The following is a 24,084-nucleotide window of genomic DNA, read 5'->3' as shown; positions in this document are numbered from 1 at the left end:
ACACTTTCACCACCAAGAACACCATCTCTGTTTTCTGTTGAACCTGTAAATACAGTCAGTATTCGCTTGTGTTTATGAATTTTTTTCGAATTATAAGTCCTCGGTTCTTGCATTTATTAACTAGAGCTGAAACCTCAAATTTCTTGATATGCAATTGATATGTTATTAGGTGACTTCGAGAGAGATAAGAAGGATCTGAGTTTTAGGTCTGATCATTTTTTTCAACTCCCAATATAAAGATGTTACCAGATGTAATAATTATTCGTTTTCACGACTTGTGACCAGAGAGAACCAGAATATATATCCAGGGAAAGACAGTAACCTCAGTAACATTAACTAAAGCTAGCCAGGAAATATTTTCCCACTACAACAACAAGTAAAAAAAATTCCAATCCATTTTCCAGCATTACCGCCGGTGCGCCCAACCCAACTACTATCTCAGCAATTTATTATGCATATTCTTGATATAAAAAAAAAATCAAGTGATTATTATTTACCTATCACCTTTATATGCAGGCATCTTTCTTCTCATGGACTGCAACCATTCAGAGAGCAAAGAATATTATGTTAGTCCAAAAACTTACTGTGAACTTCTGAACCAATTTGGTTTCAAGGCCTTGATCATAACTCAAATATTTCGTTCAAACTTTTTTATCAATTCTTAAAAATTTAACCACATTTTCAGCAGCAGATTTCACTTCTAGATTTGACTGAAATTCCGATATTAAAACGCTCGAATTCTAGTCCATCGAATTGTATAAAAAATTATATTTTTTATCTCAAAACAGACTTAGTATATTTAAACTTAGATTTTCTTATAAATGTTGCCGTAGATGTATGGGGTATATGCTTTTTTTCATATAATATAATATATAAATACTCATGCAACAGATTCTTAAAGGCCAATTATATTTAAAAAAAAACATGAAAAAGCGTTAACTTCGGTTGCACACTTCGTTAGTAAAACAAAGTTTTTCATACAAGCACTTGATTTTGATCGCTCAAAAAAAAAATTTGCTCGAAGATTGTACAGTTGTACAGCCTTGTACAATAAGCTATTCCTAATTGCGTTAAGACATCTTGACAAATAAAAAAGTTATTCATGCAAGACCTCGTAAATACTTTATAGAGTCTCGACGATTCCTTATGGGTATTAAAAACTTTGTGACAAACTTAATAAACCCTGTTCAGGGTATAAAAATGTCATTATGGTCTTTCCTAGGTCTTACTACTTTCTCAATACATACATCATATGCAAACAAAATATTTATTCTTTAACATACAAAAAATGTTTCCCAGTGATTAATTCCACTTTCATTTATACCACCAACCCTTTCTGCCTCCACTCTACACTGCGTCTGAGAAAATATAAAAAATTACAAGCGTTTACATGATGTTTCATTTTTATTTATATGCACAATTCCTAGTACTTAACCAGCTACACCGTATTTGGCAAACCATTCGCCGCTGTCACAGCGCCACAACCTGCCCCGCAGTCCCTGCCCCCCACTGTGATTCTCAGTTATTTGTAGCGTTTTTTACGCTTCTGTTTTCTTTCTTATTTACCATATGTGTGTCTATGCCTGTGTGATTGTCGCAGAATCTACAGAGTGGTTCCTAAAATTCAACTGCAGCAAAATGAAACCCACAGCAGTTGTAGCCAGGATAAGAGTCTGTTTTCTGCAGCAACTGGTACAAAGGTTGCCATAGGAGTTGCAGCCGCCACAAAAGTTCAGTGTACCGTTACATTCTTGCGATTCTCAGTATTCGTGCAACTTTTTGTATTTTTGTACTTTTTGCATCAGCTTTCATGGTAATAGTTAAGCAGTTTTGCACTACGCTGCACTCTGAGGTTCTATATTTCGCCACATTTAGTCTCCCGTCGATGCTCTTACTTCTTCACCTCCTGCTTATGTATTTAATCACAATCACAAATATAACATGGTAGTTTGATAAAGCAGAGATTTTTTCTAAACTTAGGTAGAACTCTGCTCCTGTCAATTGGTCACTAAAACCTTTCAGTATCGGGAAATATGTTTATATATTTTTGTTATAGAAAAAATTCCGTTAACTAGCGTAACTAAATTGACCAGATTTCTTAAAATGTTAAGCTTTTATTTATTTGGACAAATCAACTATTAACTCTAGGGTTGTTGCTACTACCCAAGTCCTGCTCAGCAATTGCATCATTCGTCTCAAAATATACTTTTAAACTTCACTCATATGAAACTCAATGACACACATTTTTATTAGCTTTTGCGAAGCTGATGGATTTTCACAAATAATATTTTTATACTAGATATATGTATGTACTTCGGGTGGTCCGAAATTCCGGGGCAATGTCCGATTACAATAAAAAAATATCTATTTTTTTTGAATTTTTCGGATCTGGCGCTAACTAGTTTTCGTGAAGAGCCAAACTAAGGCAACAATAATGATCTAGTACCTTTAAGTACGTATCATAAGTCCTGAAAAAAGCAGTTTTTCAACAAAATCTGCTGATATATTTTCGCTAAATCAATCATCTGAAGTAAGAATAGAAGAGTATTAAAATATTCTCTGACAAACTTAGAACTGAAACTTGGCTTGGTATCAGACGTGTTCACATTAGATTTTCTGAAAATACTGAAATAGAAGCTCTTCCCTTGATTTATTAATGTAATTTTTCACGAGAAAATTTCGACAATAGTATCTTAGATCCATTTTGCCATTTGCAAGTTAGAAATCATTGGTAACGACTTATAGCATATCGCAGAACTTACAGCTTACTTATAACTAATTACTCGAATTTGTTGCTACCTTTTTTAAATAAGCTCACATTTTAACTCATTGCCTTCTCAAGCTGCCCTTGTTCGCGTACAAATTATTCAAATATGCAATTATTCAGCAGTTAAATAAGTTAATGGTGGGTGGTACCACCACAATTCGGTTGCTGAACGTTGGTATTAATTGGTTGCTAGCAGTGATTTTTAGCAGAAAATGTCTTGCCACAATGTGCGACACGCGACATGCTACAAGCTGATGTTGTTTTTGTCATTATATTTGAAAATGTTCAAAAAAAATATTCAATGAAACGAATATACTCAAATGAAAATTATCATCGGTTATTTTAATTAATTAAAATGGTTATGGAATTTAAACATTTTTTGATATAATTAATTTAATTGGTTAGTTTTGGTTAAAATAGTGCCAACATTTCATAATGATTGCCAATATACTTGCACAAGTTTTAAAATGTTACTCATACGCCGTGCTGTTCATATGCTATTTTGTATATGAACTCTTTAAAAACTTCACTCCTTACACAAATCGTTTCCGAATTTTTATTTTACTTTATTATTATAATTAATATTTTTTATCTTTTGTCTGTTCTGTTTTTAATATTCTCCATCTTTTTATGAACCTAATAATAATGCAACATCTAAAGTAACCCCATATTAGCAAGTCTAGCATTGGTGTTAAGTTCCATCTTCGATCTTTCATTCGAAAAAGATAGCCTTAACAAGTACGGCATAGAAAACCTTCAGCCGTCAGAAGCTGAAAAGTTTGATGAAGAGTGATTCTCTCATCTCTTTCGATTTTCAAATTTAGTAAAGATCGCTCTTTAAAGCATTTTAGCTATATTAACCTACAGTCGCCTATTTTACCATCTAATAAGATGGTCGTAATGATCTGTTTCCAAGACTGCTGGGTCGGTCAGGTGAACGTAATCGTAAACAACATGGACTTCATCCTGCTCAAGAACTAACAACTCACCAGTATTCCCCAAAAATACCTGGAACTTGTTTTCTGCTGTTGCAATCACAATGCCATGCTGATGACTGCTCTGAGAGATGGTTTAGTGTTTCGATTTACTTCTTTCAGTGTAACGAACTGCTTTTGTTGGTGTGCCTTTTTGGTGTATAAGTTTCTAAACATTATTTCGCCATCAAGCACATTTGTCTTGCATATTTTTAAAAACTTTAAGTTATAACACTACATGTCTCTCAATATTTGACAGTTGTCACAACCTCGCGACCCTCAAAATAAAAAAATATATTTTACTGTTAATAATGATATTTTAGCTTTTAAAAGTAGTTGAGTCACTTTAAAATCTAAAACCTAGATAGATATATAAATATACACAAACAAAATTATATTTTCTTTTAACTATTCCTCGAGTTGCTATTATCACTCAACTTTAAATGCTCTTCATCGCTTACAATTTTTGGTATTTTATGCACTTGGAGTTTGGCTTTTTTCGCTGTTTTCTCTTCCCATAATTTAACCGTTTTTATTGTACTTTTCATTAAGAACTTCAAATGAACGCTCGCTCACTCGTTCGCTGGTTTTTCGACTTGCTGACAAATTGTTTTTTACATACAAGTATAGCGCGGTACCGAGCGAGCTGTCCCGGACACTGATATAATCGGCTTATTGGCTAATAAATAACAACAACATGCAAAAGTTGTCATACAACGCGCACTTATAAGGGCATGTACAGTGTCTACCAGTAGGGATGACGTGATTTGACAGCTGGTGGCGGCCACGTTTGTTTACTGATTTGTGTCAAATTTTTTTTGCAACTGTGGTCAGTATGGTTTGCCATTTTATCATATCAGTATAACGGATTCTATCGGAATGATGCAGGAAATGTCGTTACCATCAATAGCGTGCGTTATAAAATGATGCGTTTGACCGACATTTTCTTCAAATCTAAATAGCATAAAATTATCTGCAAAACAAAAAAAGAAACTAAACCCATTTTTACAAAATTTTAGTGTTTTATATCATTTTAGCATTACGTCGTTCTTGTTGATAGACTCTATATAATGGTAGCGATGTTGTCAATGGAGTAGCTGGGGTAGTGGTTAAGTTGAAGAGCATATGCATGTGAGATTGTAATCAGCTTAAAGTAGCTGAAAATGATGATAAAGTCTGAGAGATTGAAAGCAGCTGATTGCTGTAATCAACTGCAACTCACTTATACACCAATACACAGTTGCATTGGTGGGTCACTTGACCACTGGTTATTTCATACTTTTCCCACGTGTATTTAATTGAATATATTATATCACTTACTCCCTCACTTTGCAACGAAAATGCGCTTACCTTAAATTATAAATTGTTAAATGGAAGGGCAAAAAATAATTAAGAAGAATAAAGTGTCACTGGTTATACAGGGAATTTAATAAAGCGCATAAATATATATATATTTTTTTAAATTTATATATACTACAAGTATGGTGGTTAATAAAAACATAAAATTTTTTTTATTTAACCAGAAGTAAATTGCTTTATACCTAGCCTGTTTATGGTCTAATTTGTATTTGTTAACTTTTTTCTTGACCTCAAATCACTACAGTCGAGTAATTAGTAATTCAAAACTCAAAATTTTAAGCAAATAATATAAAACAGTAACATTTTTAAAAACATTTTATAATAAATTTATTTGTACAAGTGATTTTCGTATTTCCTGTTAAAAAATTACATGAAAAATAGTAAAAAAATTTCGTTTCTGTAGGAATGAACTTCTTCACATTGAATGAAATGTGTCCCTATATATAAATAAAGTAGAAAGTAAGAGTATTACAAATTTTGAGTATAATAAAATGGAGTGCCAAAGTGCTTAAAATAATGGAAAAGCAAGTTAGGAAAAGCTAAGTTCAAGCAAAGTCGAACTTTAAATTATCTTTTTCGCGGATTCTCTACAGCTTTATAAAAAAAAAATTTCGTTAAATTTCGTGCATAGCTTTTTGACAAAATTGTTAATTTTTATCATTTTTAGTATCAGATAAAAAAATTATGATACTTACATATATATATACATAGTTTTATTGAGGTGCCTAGTTTAGTACCCGAAATATTTACTTTAAACTCGAATGGACTAATGTTTAGTGCTTAGTACAAAAAGTTAGCTGAAGTGAAAATTTTCAAAGGAAATATTATGAAGGCTAGAAACGAAAAAGGAATTTAATTTAAAAATATGCAATCTCCCCTAGTTTTGTCAAAAATTTCAAATATTGGCCGAAAAATACTGTTGGCTTCAACGCACATTATTGCTATTATAATAAATTTTGTATTGTTTTTTGGTATTGTTGTTGATGTTGTAATTCTTTTTTGTATTTTTGTCTTTTACTAAAGTGACCATTGCACTTTAATCACCACTTTGCTCTTGCATTATTAACAACTTACCGAGCACGTGTTTCTCCGGCTTTCCATCTATGTACGCTCATCCGTTAGTACGTCTATCCATCCGCCTATCCGTCTGTCCACTTTGTTCATTTTACTGACATACATATGCATACACCAATGAAATGCAGCAAAACAAAGGGAAGCCGCAACAACCGCCGCCTGCTCGCCACTCACATCAAGTGCATTTCAAACGAAAACATACACATGTAAACATATATGTATGTGTATGTGGGAATTTGTGTGTGCATTTGAATGACTTAAAATATTTGTACAATTGACGGCCGGCACTTCATTTTATAAACATATAGACGTAGCTAGGTATGTATATATCCAAACACATGTGTGTGTGTTGCAACGATGCAAATATGAAATATGTCAGCTACTTTTTAATGCTCACAAATATGAATATAAACCCGCACTCACATTTTGTTAGACGTGGTTAATACATACCACAGTTTACATCACCATATGGAGACTCTTTTTCTTTTTATCCCTTCCTTTCTAGGTTTTTAACGCAATCAGAAAGTCTGCTTTTAAAATTTAAGAGTTTATCTTAGTTGGCTGAAAATATCAGCGAATATAAAAATGTGCCTAAATTTGCATTCCATCTCTCATGAACTCAAATGTAGTCCATTGTTCAGAGCTGCTAAGCTTCGACTAAATTTAAAAACAAAATCTAAGAGATCATGCCTGTTGCGTTCATTTTAAAGTCAAGAGTCATTCAATGCTTTTAATCATAAACCAGCGGCTACATAAATCCTTACAAGGATGAGCGGCAAGAGATGATCGATTATTGTCGATATATTATATTAAATACCTATAGACTATAGCTATGATACTCGTAACTTCGTTCTTTAGAAAAACCTAATATAATAAATATACATGTTACAAACAGATAACACCAGTTAGCGAAAGCAGATATCAATAATGCTCCACGGCTAGTAAAAGGTTGAGTTTGGCTATAAAACGAAAGTTCTTTTGCACTAACACCAAGATTCAACTTACAACGAAAAGCAATTACCAAAATACATTTTCTTAATCTTACTAAAAATTTGGTTCCTAATACTAGTGCTCTGGAAAACTTGAATAACCTCTTCTGAATCAGATTTAGATGTTCAAGATCAGGATTAAAAGCAGCTAAGTACGTATTATCAACTAAATGTTGACTCAACTTTGAACACAATTGTCTTACTGAAAAGAATTATTCCTAAAAACTGAAGACGAGCTTTGTATGAGCCCCTTAGTTACGATGTTGTGATATTAAGGAGTCTCTGAACTATTCTAAGAATATTTTCTTCCTTCTCTTTCTGTATCAGTCTACAAAATAACTCTCAGCCTTACACTTCCAGATTTTACGTACACATATATATATTAAACGAGTACCTAAAAAAATGTATATGTTATTAAATGATATAATATGAAAGTGATCAATGTCGGTTAGGAACCATAACCATTTCAACCAAAAGATGTCTTCGAAATAACTAAAGGTGAGATAACTAATCAAATAATAACGTCAGAAATGTTAAAAACAATGATAAAAACGATAGATATGTTAAATAATTGAATACTGCCGGTATGGCACCGCCAACTCTTAAATGACATTTAATTTCTTCAAAAGTACATACCTTATTGATTTGAACTACATTTGTTGTACAATACTTATTCCAATGTTGTCCTCTAGATATAGCGGTAATTCGATGAAAGGGGGCCACACATAAAATAAATAGCTCAAGTACTTGGATCGAATAACATAGTTACTTCATCGGTTCGTATCGTAAGCTACCGCTATTGTACCGAAAACGAGGTTCTCAATCCTTTGACCTTTCACCATATTCATCTGTCAATATATAAAATAACCAGCCACTAATACCCATCACCTTAGACCACTGATTTTAAAGTTTACAATATATTGCTGATATTAAAAAATATAATCGTATACAAGCAAAGAGACATGGTCAACTATAATATAAACTAATCTGAAAGTAACAACATTATCGGATTTAATCAGTTGCGAATTTCGTCTAGTAACGAAAATTTTTATTATCATTATTATTAGATATTTTAAAGACACATTTTAATCAATTTCGAATTTTGTCACCGCTTTAAAGGCACGAAAGCATCACTTTTCAATAATAGAAAACTGGCGTAATAAAGACATGAAAATCGCAATCATGCGGGCGCCATGGCGAACGAGAGTGGATTTAAAAAATTCCGAGAAAAAAAATACATAATAGAGTTTACAATGAACAAGTACGAGCGGGTCGAATTTCACGTATACACACAAATTAACATACATATGTAGATATACAAGTATTAGGGTCTCCGGTATTTCCCAAGTTAATTGTTTTTGCAAACGCCCCCTGAAGTTTCAGTTTTTCCCCGAAGAATAAGGTTACAACATAAACAAACTGTTTATTTTAAATTGAAACAATGCCTAAATGATTTTTCTTTTCCCACATATATATAAAATGGGATTTTTTGATATTTTTCATTAAGTGAGTAAGTAAAGTAAGTCAAAATTGATATTCTAATTTAAAATTTTTCGCTCCACAAAAGAAGTTTTAATGATTTTTTTTCATAAAAACGTTTCTTAAAAAGATATACGCGGTTGAGGTTATACACCAAATGTACTGAGCATTCATACAAGTGCCTTATACAAGTACATTTGGTGTTGCTCATACGACATGTTGTACTGCAAGTATATGAGTACAGTACATTTGAAGCATAACTTAAACTGCGTATAACTTTTTAAGGAATGTTTGTATGAAAAAATTACTAAGACCTTTTTCATAGCGCGGAATTTTGTGTGAAAGTATCACTTCTTTAAAGTTATAGATTAACTTTGAAGATAAAAAACTGTATTGCAAAAGATCAAAAAATATAAAATTGAAAATAAAGAACATGTTTCCGTTGCATCTTTTTTACAGGGCGAAAACTGTAACTTCAGAGGAAACTTGCAAAAAAAACAATAAACTTTGAATATAACATATACCCTAATCTATATGCTTGTCTTACGCTGCAGTTTTCTTGTTCTACACGCCAATTTTGGCGGTGTTACAAAAAGAAAACCATATTTGTTTGTCGCTTTCCCTAAAATATGTCCCCGGTTGACTAAATCAGAGTTTATGCAGGAAACCTAATAACACACACGTAAGGCAGTCGCACACACAATCTGGTTGGAAAAAAATATTGAAAGCGGATGCTGCACGGTAAAAGCATAAAACTTACATACATATGTATTTAAATAGGTGTGTATGTATGTGCGTGTCTTTTATGTTAAAAAGCGTTTAAATTTTGTGCGAGTCGATTTTGGCACGTATTTGCATAAATAGAAAGTATGTACCAAATGTTTGTATGTATATGTAAATTTGTGTGTGTTTATTACTACAAATCCGGTTGAAAATGCGTCACGCGCAACCCTAGATTTCAGTCAAGCAGTCAGTCAAGTGACTTCAACTCGCTGCTAATAATAATCTGCCTTAAAAACCAGAATAATTTTCCCGGAATCAAGTAAGCGGAAAGTGGTACTCAAAAGAAAATATAAAATGTTTATGGTGACAATATCATAGAATATATGTACATATGTATTTTAGTTGGTTAGAAGAAATCTAAAGCTTTATTCGTGTTAATGCTCTTTTGAAAAGAGGCTTAACCGCAATTCAAAGTGACACACACTGGCGTATGTGGCGTGTATTTATAAGGGAATATAAAATTAATAAATTTCAAAATATTTTATAAAAATTTTTGAAAGTTGTTTTTTTTTTGTCTTGTTATAGAAAGTTAATTTTTTCTTCCTTTGGAAAATAAGAATATATATACTGTTTAGTCCACTCTCCAACAAACATTTTTATTCTAACAACGATGATGCCTCGATAGACCGTATTATGCCCCTTTGTTTTTATCTGTCCCGAAAAATTTTCATAAAATACTGCATTTCTAAAAGCAACTATATGTATAGCTAAAACTGAAACCGTAATAGCGCAACGGTTTTCATCTAACGGAAATCTTTTTCTAGCTATTTCTATCAACGTTGTTTGATATAAAACATTTTCAAGTCGTATTAAAAAATTGAATGGCAGCTATATACTATAAGAACCCGATCTGAACAATTTATGTGGAGATTGTAACATAGCCTTGACCAATATTTAAAAATCGACTCAAAAATGTAAAATAATTTCGGGTAGCTGTTGCAAGTTCCAGCTGCAGTCTGCTCAATAAAATATTCAAATGACAGAGCGAGTGCGTATATTTGCGGTTTTGCTTGGCAGCTTTCAATGCGCACAAATTTAATGCCCGTTCCTAATCGTTGCGAATGCAGAATCAATAAAAATTTGCAATAACTTGTGCACATTAACAACTCACTTATACCATACATGTTTTTTATTTATTTGTGTGTGCGTGGCTGTGTTCAATTACAAGATTATTACAACTTCTCCCATCATTTTAGGCGTGCGAGTTTTTGACACATAATTTTGTTAATATCATCCCTTTGTGACATTCTCAGTATTTTTCACTTTATCGACTTCGAGCGCAACGTAATATTCAAATTTAATTTTCTGCTGTGTTGTTGGTGAGTTCTTCTTTAACCCATGTCCTTACTCTTCTTCTTTTCAACAAATTTTATGCAGTGCCCATTTTTTACCGTTTCTGCGTGAAAAATATTTATTTTAGTATAATCAATAGAGAGGCTTTTTGTTAGTCTTGAAAAATTTATATTAATTAATTTATATTTTTCCGGCTCCTAGGAATGCTGTGTCATGTTGCGTATACGCAACGCTGGCGCATCGCTCGCAAATATTGTAGAATTGTTAAAGACGATTGTAACAGAAATAACCCATTTGTAATATTTTCTTGCCTTTTTGTGTACGTATTTTCATGTCGATCGGAAAAAGCATTTACATTTAATAATAAAGGATTAAAAATATAAAGGATTTTTTGACCTGATTTTATATTTTGTTTTGCTGAACTTTTGTTGTTAATAAAAGTTGTTATTATTTGCTTCTTTTTGTTAATATTATACTTCGAACTATTTAGTATTTTCATGCTGTAATTCCCCCAACGCTCTTTGAAATTTCAGTTCTTGTTCTAAAAACAAGAAAGCAACGTAAACAAAATCTTTATTTTCAGTTTAAATCGTGCCTAAATTATATTTCTTTTCCCATGTATATAGCATAGGATTTTTTGATATTTTGGATTAAGCAAATAAATCTACAACTTTGGAAAAGTAATATTCTAGTAAAAAAAAATATTCGCTCTACAAAAAAGATCTTATTTTTTCCGTGGAGACATTCCTTTAAAAATTATACGCCGCTTAAATTATGCATCAAATGTATTGAGAATTCATACAAGTGCCTTATATTACATTTGGTGTTGTTCATACGACATTGTGTACATGGTGTATTGTATGAATACAGAATATTTGATGCATAATCTTAAATGCGGATGAGTTATCAGAAGAAAAAAAGCTTTATATCAAGGATATGCCCTCACCTTATCACCAGGTTAAAGTCGTAAACCCCCGAAAGAGGAGAGAGGCACGTTTGGGATCTTATACCTCCTAGTAAAAAATGTGGAAAACGGTTGGCGTTCAAATTTCGCTTTTTTCACTGCTTTTGAGCTCTTCGAAATTTTTCGTTTTCGATATCTAGCAAGTAAATCAACCGATTTCGACCCGGTTTGCGGCAAACGATGTGTTTCTTCAAGGTTTAGAACTGATTAGTTTTTGGTGTCGATCAGTCAAGTCGTTTGGAAAAAATTCGAAAAAAACGATTTTAAAAAATTTTTATTTTTGAGATTTCTCGCAATCTACTGGTCCGATTGGGTCCAAACTTACACGAAATTCAAGTGCAATGAAACCCTTTGGAATGCCGTTTAGTTTATTCAAATCGGTTGAGCAGTTTAATAGTTATAAGAGGGTCACATACATCCACACACACACACATACATCCACACATACATACAGACATACGGACATCATCGTAGAAATGTTCGGGGAAGCTTCCTCGACCCTCAGAACGTCGAGATCTGTTGAGAACTCGATTTTTGCAAAATGGGGTGAAACCAATATCTTCCCGATTTTTAGAAAATTTTCCATTTTCTTAGCGGGAAGTTAAAAAAACCATTTCGGTTTTACTTGAGTTGACGGCATATCATCAGCATAGGCTACCCCCGACAGCCTTGTGCCTCGAGTTCTATAAGTAGGGCGTTTACCACCAAGATCCAGAGCAGTGGAGAGAGTACCCCTCACTGCGGAGTTCCACTGATAAATTCCAATACTGATAAATTAAAGCCAAATCCTAATATTTTTTATTAATATTTTTTATTAAATCACTCAAAATATTTATGTACATTTTTTTCTTTGAACAATATTTACATAACATTAGATTGGCTAAGTGTGCGAAAAGGTGTGGGCCCAGCAAATGGAAGTGAAATACAGCCGAACCAAAATATTGTTACAGGTGTGCAGTATACTATTGATGTTCCCTTCAACCAGCAAATATTTACTGAAAACCAAAGCCTACTCATAAATGTTGCGCAAAAATATTTTAAAAAGAATTGAAATTTATAATTCATAACTAAAATTGGTGCTAGGCCTGCTGTACGTCACATATATTTGTGATACAATTTATAATTATTGTATTATAGAAACAAGAAGCTTAGTAGAAGTAAGTAGTATTTCTTTTTCGCTTTGGTGATTACTATTAGTCCTCAGTCTCAGGACTATAGTATTCAATCCATTTAGTCTCCACCCGACTTTTAAGGAGTCTTCGTGTGTAGTATTTCAATTACTTCAGCTATCGAATATTGTTATTTGTATAATATTATATTTCCACATTTTAAGTTAATATACGGTATATATTTAAACATAATCCTTACATATTTTCTTCCGCAGATACGAATCGCAACGCCAGTCCTTCCGTTTCCGGTGATAAAAGTACAGCTTGGTTAAAGCTGTTGAGTGTTGCAGTCACCAGCAGCAACAATGCCGAAATAAAGCCCAGATCTAGGTCAGCATGTAGATCATTAGTCCTCTATATATTTACTTCCCATTACTTTATGGGATGCTGTGTAAATAAATGGCTTATAAAGAATGTGCTCCAAATCGCAGGTCACTCATACGCCTTGCCGCACGCAAAACAAAACTGTAAATTAACAACGCGTCCGACAACTATAATTTGCAATAAAGTAGCGGAGGAAGGAGGTGCGTAAGGTTCATTAGGCGTAAATTGTTGCAAGCAAATATGTATAAAAAAACACAAAAGCAAAAGGACAATAACAACAATAATAAGCAGCAAAAGCAAAAAAAGCTCGAAGACGCAAATGGCAACTGTTGACACAATCGCACCATAAAGACCCGAATGCAGAAGGGAATTGAAACGCACGTCTAACCGGTCTATGTTAATGGGTCAGCAAAGTTTAATGAACTTGCCACATAATAATTAATATTAATGAACTTAACATTAAATACCTAAGTTGAGAACAAAACAGAGAATAAAATCACTAATTTAATACAGCTAGATGTTGACACTGGTCTCGGTGAATGCGATTTACTTTAAAGTCAAATGCCTAAGTCCCGTCAAGGAGTTCTCAACTTAATTTGACGAGTTTCGGATAAGCGACTGACAAACGTTTACGCCGATGAGCGTGTCAATAATGGCGAGTTAGTGGATTTGGATCCGAAAGCTATTGAGTTGCGCTGCAAGAATTCGGATTTGTCAATATGAGTGCATTTGCCCAATAAAGTTGAGCGCTTAGTGGCGTTGGCTACCTAATCCCCGCTTGGGTGGTAAGATCGAAGTCGTCTAACGGTAGACCCAGGAAAAGTGCTGTTTCGACGGGGTCGGACCATATTGCGCAAAATGTTAGATCGTCGAGCGTATTAGTAGCGCAAGTGTTGACAAATCTTTGCAAAGTTTCGCATTGAATTCGGAGCGAATCTGAAAAAACCGCTGCAGAAGATTAGTGGTAAATAATATTCAGCCTATATGTATATATGAACAACACCCCTTATATATTTCTTAATTAACAGTTGGGTATGGTAAACATGTTCAGCTAGACAACTGATTTAAGCAGCCTTTTTGCGGCAAGTCAACAACAAAAACTTTACCATGTCAAACACATAGTGTTCCTCGATTTGAAAGAGTTGCCGAGGCCACATGTGAGTACTTTGTTTTGCTCTACTGATTTTATCTAAACTTTAAAATAAAAATAAATTTATTTTTATTGCAGTTATGAAAATCGTACATATGAGCCTGATTTTGGATTAGAGAGTACTCAAGACGCGTCATCCATTTGTATTTTTTTTTTGTGCATTTAAAAAGCAATTAAATGTAACGTTTTGAAAGTATATCGAATATTTTTGTAAAACACTTTTTAATTGTATAAAAATTATATTAACTTAAATTTAAACTCATAAAAATAAAGCAATGGTTAAGTTTTGCGAAGGTGTACTGGCTTCTAAGGTCAAGATCTCGTATCAGCCTAAAGAACAAGCTGTTCATTTATAAGGCAATACTAAGGACAATCTGGTCGCATGGAATCTAAATCTGGGGCAGCTAAGCTGAATCAAATTATAAAATTATTAAAGCCTGTCAGAATAGAGTAGACCTAGTTTGGGTGCATTTTCTAAATGTAAATCGACGTCCTCCATCGAAACCTAAAGGTGCCTTTTGTAAAAGAAACTATTAATGAATTTTCTAGCTTTTACCTCTGTCGATTAGACATTCATAAAAATCTACTGACAATCCAACTGCTGGACAGTAGTCAATGTGGAATATTTTCAATATATCACCTACTAGACTTTTGTACTTTGAAAACTACTCCTGACCCTCATTAATACTAACTTGTATCTATAATTATACTTCAACAATTTTTTATTTGAAAACAAATTTACTTATTGTCATTACAATAAGAAAGATTCTAAACAAAATGGAATATTAAAAAATAAAGCACAAAAAAAAACTTAAGTTCGGTTACACTGAAACTATTATAATACCTTTCACAAATAAAATAATTTGTACGGGGTTTGTACCGTTGTCTTGAGCAGTCCACGCCAAATTTGGTGTAGATAATCTTTCAAATAAAAAAGTTTTCCATACAAGAACATGTATTAGATCCTTCAGTTTGTGTGGCAACTATATGCTATAGTTCTCCAATATCAACAATTCCGACAAATTAGCAGCTTTTTGGGAAAATAGGGGCGTGTGCTAACTAAGAGACTAGTTCGCATATATATGAACTTTTAACAGAAAAAATCGGTCAATGTGTGAAATGTATTATTGCAGTTCAAAGAAAATTATTTCTGATAATAATGTGCTCTCCTGTTAAAAATTTGTAAAATCGGATGAATACTCCCCTAGCTCCAATAAACCTAATACAAGGATTTTCAAACTTGCGGTTGACTTCATACTATATGTCGGTTAATATGTAAGATATCTTAGTAATATTAAGTTAACGTCTAGTATTGCATATACAATAGTTTAATGCCAAAAATGTGTGAAATCGATCCTCGAGTTACCCCAACCTTTGTAGTATAATGGTTTCGCAACATATTCTCGAATATACTTGAGTATAGCCAAAATTTAATATACTCAGTCGAGACCTTCTCCTAGCCCCAATATACTTGATCCCATGTTAAACCGTTTATGTTGATTAAAATGAACGATATTTTAATGAAATTGGTCTAGACCTTCGTTTAAACTGTATTTCCCTATTATAATGATTTCCGATTCTCTGTTTGATTTATGCAGATTATATCACATATATGGTAAATACTATGTTCCTCATTTGAAAACACATACATCTCATTTTAAAATTTCGATTTTATTCATAAATGATTACATAACTTAGTTATACTGGTATGTATGTATAACATAAACAGATATGTATTAACTGAGATGTAGAGCAATGAATTAATAATTGATTTAACAAATATATGTACATATATTAAACGTGATTAAAATAAACTGCATGATGTAATAAAATTAACTACTTTGTCATTTCATTTGGGATTTCTGGTAGTATTATCAGATTTATACGTTAGCTATGCCAGTTATTTAACAGATAAATTAACCATTAGCATTACCCTAGTTGCGCAAGACGCGTATATATTGTACATTTCCGAATGCTTAAAGCTATGAGTACCATAAGAAAGGGATGAACAACTATACGCACATAAAAGTTTCGGTTAAACGTTAATAGAAATCTCTGCTAGCGCTATTGGGTAATTAGGTTAAGATAAATTCAAAATACCTCTAAACAATAAAACAAAAACGTTAACTTCGGCTGCACCGAAACCATAATATCCTTTCTTCTATCAAATATATGTATGTACATATAACTAAATCTGTATTCATAGCTTTGCCATGGGCAACAATCTATGCAAATTTTCGTGAAGGTACCTTGTCAAATAAGAAAATTTCCATTAAAGGACTTAATTTTCGCCGAACATTCAGATCGATTTCAGATTGATGTCTCAAGCACTGAAGGACTAGTTCGCGTATATACAGACAGAAAGAAAAGCGAACGGATATAGCTCAATAGACTCAGCTTTTCAAGCTGATCATTTATATATGGTATTTATAGGTACTTTATAAGGTCTCCTACGTGTGGGGTTTCAAACTTCGTGGTAATCTTAATATACCCTGTTCAGGGTTCAAATTTCAAAAAATATCGACAAATAATTACATATATATTGCGTGTTCAGCAACACTGCACTTAGTAGTTTAAAACTGAAAACAACGAAAGAGAAGAAACGTTGTTGCGCACAAATAAGCGACGACAGAATCAACATTGTTCGGGTAAATAAAGGCAAAGAAAACGACCAACGAATGAATGTTAAGTGTAGCAATTGGGAACCCAATGGTATATTAAGCACTTATGTTGCAAATCACAGAATACATATACCATACATAATCTAGAGACAGTTGCGAACTTCGATGGAATAATTTGTGAATAACAATAGTCTTCTTTGCGATTTAATTTGCACTGATGAAAACTTTAAAAAATATATTTTCTTTAAAATTCGAACCAACTGTTTCCACAATCGTAAATGGGCAAAACCATTCTTATATTATATAAACTCAGTAACTTGATTACAAAAATAGTTCCACTTCAAAGCATTAGCTACACTACAATTTTAGTTGATCTGTATTTTCACGCTAACGGAAGTCATATTCATTAGCTGGCATAATTAGCTAAGCTCACAAGTTGCAAAGTGTTACGAACAACTCGTAAAAGTGAATATGGCCAGAGACCTATCTAAGCTGAAGTTCGTCTCTTACTTCTTGCTTTTACTACAAGCACTACCGACGATTGTGGCGCGCATATGGGATGGGAATATAGACGAGGACCAAGGAGTAGAAGATATGGCTATGGATTACTGTGTTTGGCTCTTAAATTTAACCAGAGGTAAGTGGCTCTGATTTTCAACTATCAAATGGCCACTGTATTGGTTAATATTTCTATATTTACTTTTTTTCTTCAATGTATTGGCAAATGAAGAGGACTTTATTTGTGCTGCCAAGGTTGATCCGATTTTTAATATATTTTTATGAAGAGCTGCACTCGGCTAATGAAGTCTGTGTACAATGTAATTATAATATTTCATCATTTTATTTATAAGAAATTAATTTGTTTATTCTATAGGTATTTCCTTATCGTAAATATAAATTATTGCCTGCTACATATTGTCATAAATCTCTACCTTAATTATATATTTTAGCTGTTTTCTAGCTTTTTCTTTCATTTTAATGACAAATGAGCACCTTCTTTTTGGGAAAAGGACAGATGCAAAATTTTAGATCGGTATCTAAAAAACTGAGGGACTAATTTGCATACATACAGACAGTTAAACGAACAGACAGACTGACATGACTAAATTAACTCAGCTCATCATGCTGATCATTTATATATACTCGTGTTTTATAGTGTCTCAAACGTTTCCTGCTGGGTGTTACAGACTTCGTTGCAAACCTAATATACCCTGTTTAGGATATAATAATTAACTCTTCCGAACTCTCGCAACGTAAATACGGCATTGAGATTCTTCATTCAAGTAATTTTCATCTTATAAAAACTTTAAAAAATAACAAACACAAAACTTTAATATTTTTATCCAAACGCAAAAGTCATATTTTTCCACCAAGTGAACCAAGAATTATAGCGCACCTCCAAGTCTGCTCTTTGAAAATTAAAAAAAAAATGTTTAATGAAAACTTTCTTTTGGCTTTACTAAGTTTGGAGACGAGTTAATGATAATTTTCTGGTATCTCCATCTAAACGGCATTACCACTTTAATTTATTACCATTAGAGAGTTAGATAGATAGCTTAGGAGGATACATTTTGACGTTCAATCCAAAAGCCTTTAGAAATTCTAGTAAGCTCAATTGACTAATTGATTTAATACAACTGCATGACTCGTAAATGTGTCAGCCTTCACTTGTGTCTCCGATTTAAGCTTACAGAAGCGATAAGTTTCGTCAGAGCTTATTCTTATTATGTGAAAATGTTTGCGTAGTCGGCAGTGTCCTGTAAAAAATATTGTTAGTATTCTTAGTTTTTTTTTTTTACTAAATAAAGTATTGTTTTTAAATCATGTTTAAATCTTCTGGTCTTGTAGCCGTCTATTATTGGCTTCGATTGTCTTATTCCGTCACTACTATACCAGTATATATATCTTATTATCTTTTCCTCGTGTTTGAGCTCCTCTGTTATCGAGTGAGGGTCTATTGGGAAGAAGGGCTCTGGTTCCGTCGTCACGGCCGAAATCTAATCTGACAGTAAATATGTATGCTTCAGCACGTAGCTTGAAGTACTTTCGGCTTCCTTTCGCTTTAAACGAATTTTCTACTCGCTTAGCGTCAAAACAGTCACAGTACAATATTATACAAACACACGCACTCATACACTCACACATCTTCAATAAGCTTGAAAATGTGTTAAATAATATAAATAAATTAGTTTTAAAAGTAGCGGTGCTTTTCATACATACAGTACACCATGTCGTATGAGCAACACAGAATGTATAAATCACTTGTATAAATGCTCAGTACATTTAATGTTATACTTATAGTACATATATAACTTTTAAGAGAGTGGCTTTATGGAAAAAATTATTAAAAACTTTTTGTAGAGCAAAAAATTTAATTTTTGAATGTTACTTTTTCAAATTTGTAGATTTATTTGATTAATGCAAAATATTAAAAAATTGCATGTTATACATATACTTGATAAAAGAAATATAATTAGACGTAACGTATTGGAAAAACTCAAACTGATCTCACATGTACACGTGACTGAGTGAAAAAAATAAAAGTTTTGCGCTATTGTTCGAAATTACGAAAAAAAAGTTCTAGTAAAGTTTGAGCACTTAATATTAATATTAACAGGTGGCGCATTGTGATTTACGATTTCCCATATACCATAACACAGGTATATTTGCTTATTTTGTGTGAATTCGAACAATTTATTTTATTGTGAAAATGAAAATTTGTTCTTGTAGGAAATTTAACGATCTAAAAGAAGATCCAACAAGAATTTTTTGCTATATCGACTCGCTCTAAAGTTAGTCGAAGTCAAAGTCCAAGCTTAGATCGTAAAGGATAATTTTTATTGACTAACAAATAACTAGCGCTTTTCCACACAAACATAGTCTAACAACAACAATAACAACAACATTTATTTATAGTTAAATTTCATAAAAGATTTATTTGCGTATTTTAAATAATTATACAATAGTCGTTTTATTAAAAACGTCTTTAATTATAAATTAATTAAGTAATTTTCCTAAATTAGCAGTTTCTGATGTACGAGTATGTAGCAAAATGGAATTAAAATTTCGTTTCACTTCTCTTTCTAAACTTTTTTTTATAACAATACGACGTTTTTGCATTGGAATTGGCAAACAAACAATTTCACTAATATATATGTGTATGCTTAAACAAGGTATGTATATAAACAACAGACTGCGAGTACATACTTTGAGCTAAAAAAAATCGTTTCATTAAAATCTTCGAAAGCAATTCGATAATATTTCTTGTCTTTGTTCATAAAAACGCCTCTCTTCCTACCACTCTCTTTCTCTCTCTCTCTCTCTCTCAATTGCTAAATGTGTACACATAACGCACTGTACATACTACTGTATACATATATACCACTAAATATACTAAACTACTTTTGCCGAATTGACTTCAAATGCTGTTGCAATTGCTCGCAACGTTGGCACTCCTTGGTCAGCTGTTTTACAGCGGCCGCATACTGACGCTGCAACTCGAGTAGACTTTGTAGCTCCGCGTTGAGCGCATCACGTCGTGCACATTCCTCGTTGTACTTCTGACGCACCTTCTGTTCGGTTTGCTTCACGCCAGTCACAATCGCTTCGAACTGCTTGATGAACTCTTCACGTCCCTGCACACTCGTCATGCCCTCATTGTATGCTTCGCATATGGAATTGAGTAGTGAGAGTTCTTTTTCGAGATAACGTTTCTTGTCGTTCAGCGTGTTGAAGAGCGTGTAGTATTGCTTCGTCTCTATGTGTTTGGCACTCACTACAAGAAAGTAGAAATAATTGATTAGATATAATTCGACATAGTTCACTTTTATTAAGCGCTTACTTTCATTGTGTAGCTCATGAAACCGTCGCTGATACTGTGTTAGCTCCGTACGATCGGGTATGGCATCTAAACGTCGCTGCATGACCACAATGCTACGATTCTTTTTAGCTATCTGCAGCTTCAATTCCTGTATTTGTGCTTTCTCCTTTGAGATGGCAGCTTCTTGTTCCTCCGGTGTTTGTGCATTGAAGGCTTCCAGTTCGCTAATTTGAAATAGACGAGATTTTGTATTTATAAATGAGATTTTAAAATCTTTACCCTTCTATAAATATAGTGATTGAAAGTATACTAATTTTAAAATCTCAATTTTTAGAAACAGGTTATCTTTTAGAAAGGTTTTCAGTTATATTTTATGGATTCACAACCTCAAACGGCTCTTTAGGGTCTAAATGGGATTCTCGAGAATCAAGAAAGCGCCATTTTCGAAAAAAGGAGAGGAAACATAATACAATATAGGTATATAACGGAAAGTAATATGGAAATCTTTAATCTAGCCGATTTTGTTATAGAGTTGCCACCTAAAGAAAATAGTACAACTAAAAATACTACACAAGTTAAAATTATTCTGGATATCTTGAGTTGAAACCATTTTGGAAATAGAGTTGCCACTTAGCATAATATAACAACTATAAATACTGCTAAATGTTTCCAAACCTAAATCGTTAACTAAAAACTGCCAAAATATGTTCTAAAAATCTCCAAATTTGATTAGAGTTGACATTTATTGAGTAAAACTGTACGAAATTTTATGAAATATATACCAAAGGTAACTCGTTCAAGAGAATATTGTTAATATCTTTAATTTAGACAATATTTTGCAGTCCTTGGTTCAATATAAAACTAAAACCGAAGAGTAACCCTGCCGAAGCTTACTAGAGTTTTCGTATATATGTATACACATATATATAGTTTTTTTTTATATTCTATAGTGCACCTTCAAATAACAATACAATCACATTTCGCTAAAAACCGTTAGAAAAACTTACTCAATCTCCTTTTGTAAATTGGCCAAATCTTGGCGACAGAACTCTTTGAATTCCGCCTCCTCCTTTTTTAATTGGTCATGCTGTTTCAGCATATCGTGCACTTTAGTAACAAGCCTGCAATTATCAAAATCACTTTATCTCTGAGATATTACCATTTTTTATTATTTCACTCACTCTGGATCCGCTTTCGCTTCAATTGCTTTATACTGTTCGATTTCAGCTTCCAATTGTTGTTTTTGTTCCACATATTGTTGCAGTTGTTGCTTTTGCTTTTGTAATTCCGCCTCAATTTCTTCATTCTCTTTGAGATTACTTTGAACTTTACGTTCTAATGCCACTTTCGAAGCTTCAAGCATTTTAATTTGACTGTGTTCCGATAATTGTTTGGCATCCGTTTCCATTTCCTGTTGTAGTTCAGTGTAGTGCCTATGCATTGCATTGCGTTCGCTAGCATCAAGTCGATGTGTTGGCGAGCAAGTGATATGCTAGAAGTGGTGCAAGAAAGACAGTTATTTTTTTATTCATCTTATGATTATTATTATTTTTTTTTATTCTATTTTTACCTCTTTTGTTAAGGAAAGATTTTTTAGCAATTTCTGCACATCGAACTGCGAAATAAATAGTTAACAAATGCGCAACACACAAAAGCAAAATCAACGATAGTATGCACGACCAGTCAAAAGTTTGAATATGCAAAAAAAAAAATAAAAATCTTATTTAAAAAAGCAGTTTAAGCAAAGTAGCAGTTGCAAAGTAGTATATATGTATGACACAATAATGAATAGTGACATTTTTTTGTTACTTAAAGCATATTTTCGAATGTTATATACCTCATCGGTCGCACCAGCACGGTTTTCATTACTCGTACTCGCCGCAGTCGCACAACCGTACTCTAGCAAAGTCATACGCACGCGCGTTTTTTCATCTTCATTCCCCGCATCTTTGCGTTGATACGCCCGTACAGGGTTATAAAGTTCCTATTGAGAGAGATGTTTTAATATGAGCCACATGAAAGCTGTATATAATATTTTAGAAAACAGTACTTGAATACGCTTAATATGCGCTGAAGCATTTCGTATCTTCGCTAGCTGCTCTTTATCCGTTTTATATTGGTAGTGATTGTGGAATTGCCCGATGGCAAACTTTTTCAGTCGTTGTGCACGCTCGGCACGATTTTCAACCTAGAAATCAAGACAATAAATAATTTTAATTAACTGTAATATTCATTATAATTAAGCTTACTGATTTTTTAACCAGCCATTGTATAACCGGATGTATGCTAAGAAATTCGAGTCCTTGTATTTGATGTGGTTCTATCTGAAAAGGACACTTCATTTGTGGCAAGACAGACACTATTTTTTCAACGAGTACGCTGTGGAACGAAATTGAACAATATTCGAAATATAAATACAAATATTATAAACAAAAACAAAAAGTTTGTATACTACAACATTACATTTTTTGGCCTATCGTTAAGTTTTCGTGGAACAATAAATCCACATCAACATCGTAATCACAGCATTCGATGCACCAAGTCATACCACCGACCACTTTATCAAAGGGCGATAAGCCTTTGATACGTGCCCGATAATAGCCAGCCGCCACCAGCATATCAAAGGTTTCTTGCTCCTTCGCTGTAGCGTCTACATCTTCTCGTCTCTCCACCTTTGCGTAGAAAATATGAGACCAAAATTTTATTGTCCATTGGCACTTGAGTGGTATTAATAATTAATTACTCACCTGAACTTCACGTCCTTCGGCATCAATACGTGTGGCCAATTTCACGTTTGGCAAATGTTTCGAGAATATATCACGATTGGACGCCATGGTAAAACGCCCACTTTCATTACTTGTACCCTAACTTTAATTTTAATCAGCACCAGCTAATTTATCAACAAACTTTTACAAAAACAGACTGATTGGTAAAAACTAAATTGTTTTCTAATTGAACTGTCAGTCTAATCAGCTGTGACAGTGCGGTGGTTGGTATATGGGAAACAGCTGTTTAGGGGTACGACTTTAAATGAAAATATAAACGTTGAATTTAATAAGAGAATTGTTTTTTAATGAATGCCTAAAATCGCGTGACGTATATCAGGTATATATCATTAACGAGTTAATACTTTCTTCAAATTACTACAATTTAAATTTTTTTATCCGAAATTCGAAAAGTGTGTCATGAAATGGTTAAAAAGTATTTCAAAAGTGCGATGAAAAAGAATATCTTTCAAAGCATTCAATTTTGAAGAAATAAATATCAAATTTGATGGGTTTTTTTCTCGGACAGAATTATAGTGCGTTAGCAACTCTA

General features: G+C 33.0%; 1 protein-coding gene and 2 long non-coding RNA genes across 5 annotated transcripts in view; 2 read left to right on the top strand and 1 right to left on the bottom strand.

The window, feature by feature from the left end:
• Window positions 1–16,027, top strand: part of LOC106619118 (uncharacterized) — a 38,996-nt gene extending 22,969 nt beyond the window's left edge. Inside the window, exons 3-6 of one of the 2 annotated variants that reach the window (XR_004976641.2) lie at window positions 13,067–13,181; window positions 13,283–14,139; window positions 14,204–14,332; window positions 14,404–16,027. This is a non-coding gene — a long non-coding RNA (uncharacterized lncRNA). Of the gene's footprint in view, window positions 1–13,066; window positions 14,140–14,203; window positions 14,333–14,403 lie in introns of both variants that reach the window. The other variant, XR_004976640.2, reaches the window with a different exon arrangement.
• A 1,350-nt stretch (window positions 16,028–17,377) lies between these two features.
• LOC118681005 (uncharacterized) lies at window positions 17,378–17,906 on the top strand. The gene is made up of 3 exons (XR_004976636.2): window positions 17,378–17,583; window positions 17,677–17,764; window positions 17,821–17,906. It is a non-coding gene; the product is annotated as an uncharacterized lncRNA (long non-coding RNA).
• A 1,967-nt stretch (window positions 17,907–19,873) lies between these two features.
• fidipidine (coiled-coil domain-containing protein 93) lies at window positions 19,874–23,731 on the bottom strand. Of its 2 annotated transcripts, XM_014237110.3 has the most exons (10): window positions 23,514–23,730; window positions 23,230–23,438; window positions 23,016–23,145; window positions 22,817–22,954; window positions 22,604–22,750; window positions 22,337–22,381; window positions 21,948–22,258; window positions 21,774–21,887; window positions 20,788–20,990; window positions 19,874–20,721 (listed from the first exon to the last, which is right to left on the bottom strand). In XM_014237110.3, exons 1-10 carry the CDS (start codon window positions 23,598–23,600, stop codon window positions 20,345–20,347), a joined length of 1,761 nt encoding a protein of 586 aa, XP_014092585.2. In that variant the 5' UTR covers window positions 23,601–23,730; the 3' UTR covers window positions 19,874–20,344. The 2 variants fall into 2 exon arrangements, with proteins under 2 accessions (XP_014092585.2, XP_069963977.1); XM_070107876.1 differs by lacking the exon at window positions 22,337–22,381 and having other exon boundaries at window positions 23,514–23,731.
• Window positions 23,732–24,084: the final 353 nt, after the last annotated feature.

This window comes from Bactrocera oleae, chromosome 4 (assembly GCF_042242935.1).
Source record: "Bactrocera oleae isolate idBacOlea1 chromosome 4, idBacOlea1, whole genome shotgun sequence".
In the NCBI taxonomy this organism is placed as follows: Eukaryota; Metazoa; Arthropoda; class Insecta; order Diptera; family Tephritidae; genus Bactrocera; species Bactrocera oleae.
The sequence above is the reverse complement of the archived record's forward strand: the minus strand, read 5'-3'. Positions and strand labels throughout refer to the sequence as shown.

Coding starts and splice junctions, on each gene's coding strand:
- fidipidine (XM_014237110.3), bottom strand. CDS start 23,600: ATGGCGTCCAATCGTGATATATTCTCGAAACATTTGCCAAACGTGAAA. Junction 23,146..23,229: donor TTAACGATAGGCCAAAAAAT/GTAATGTTGTAG, acceptor TTCGTTCCACAG/CGTACTCGTTGAAAAAATAG. Junction 22,955..23,015: donor AATGGCTGGTTAAAAAATCA/GTAAGCTTAATT, acceptor CTTGATTTCTAG/GTTGAAAATCGTGCCGAGCG.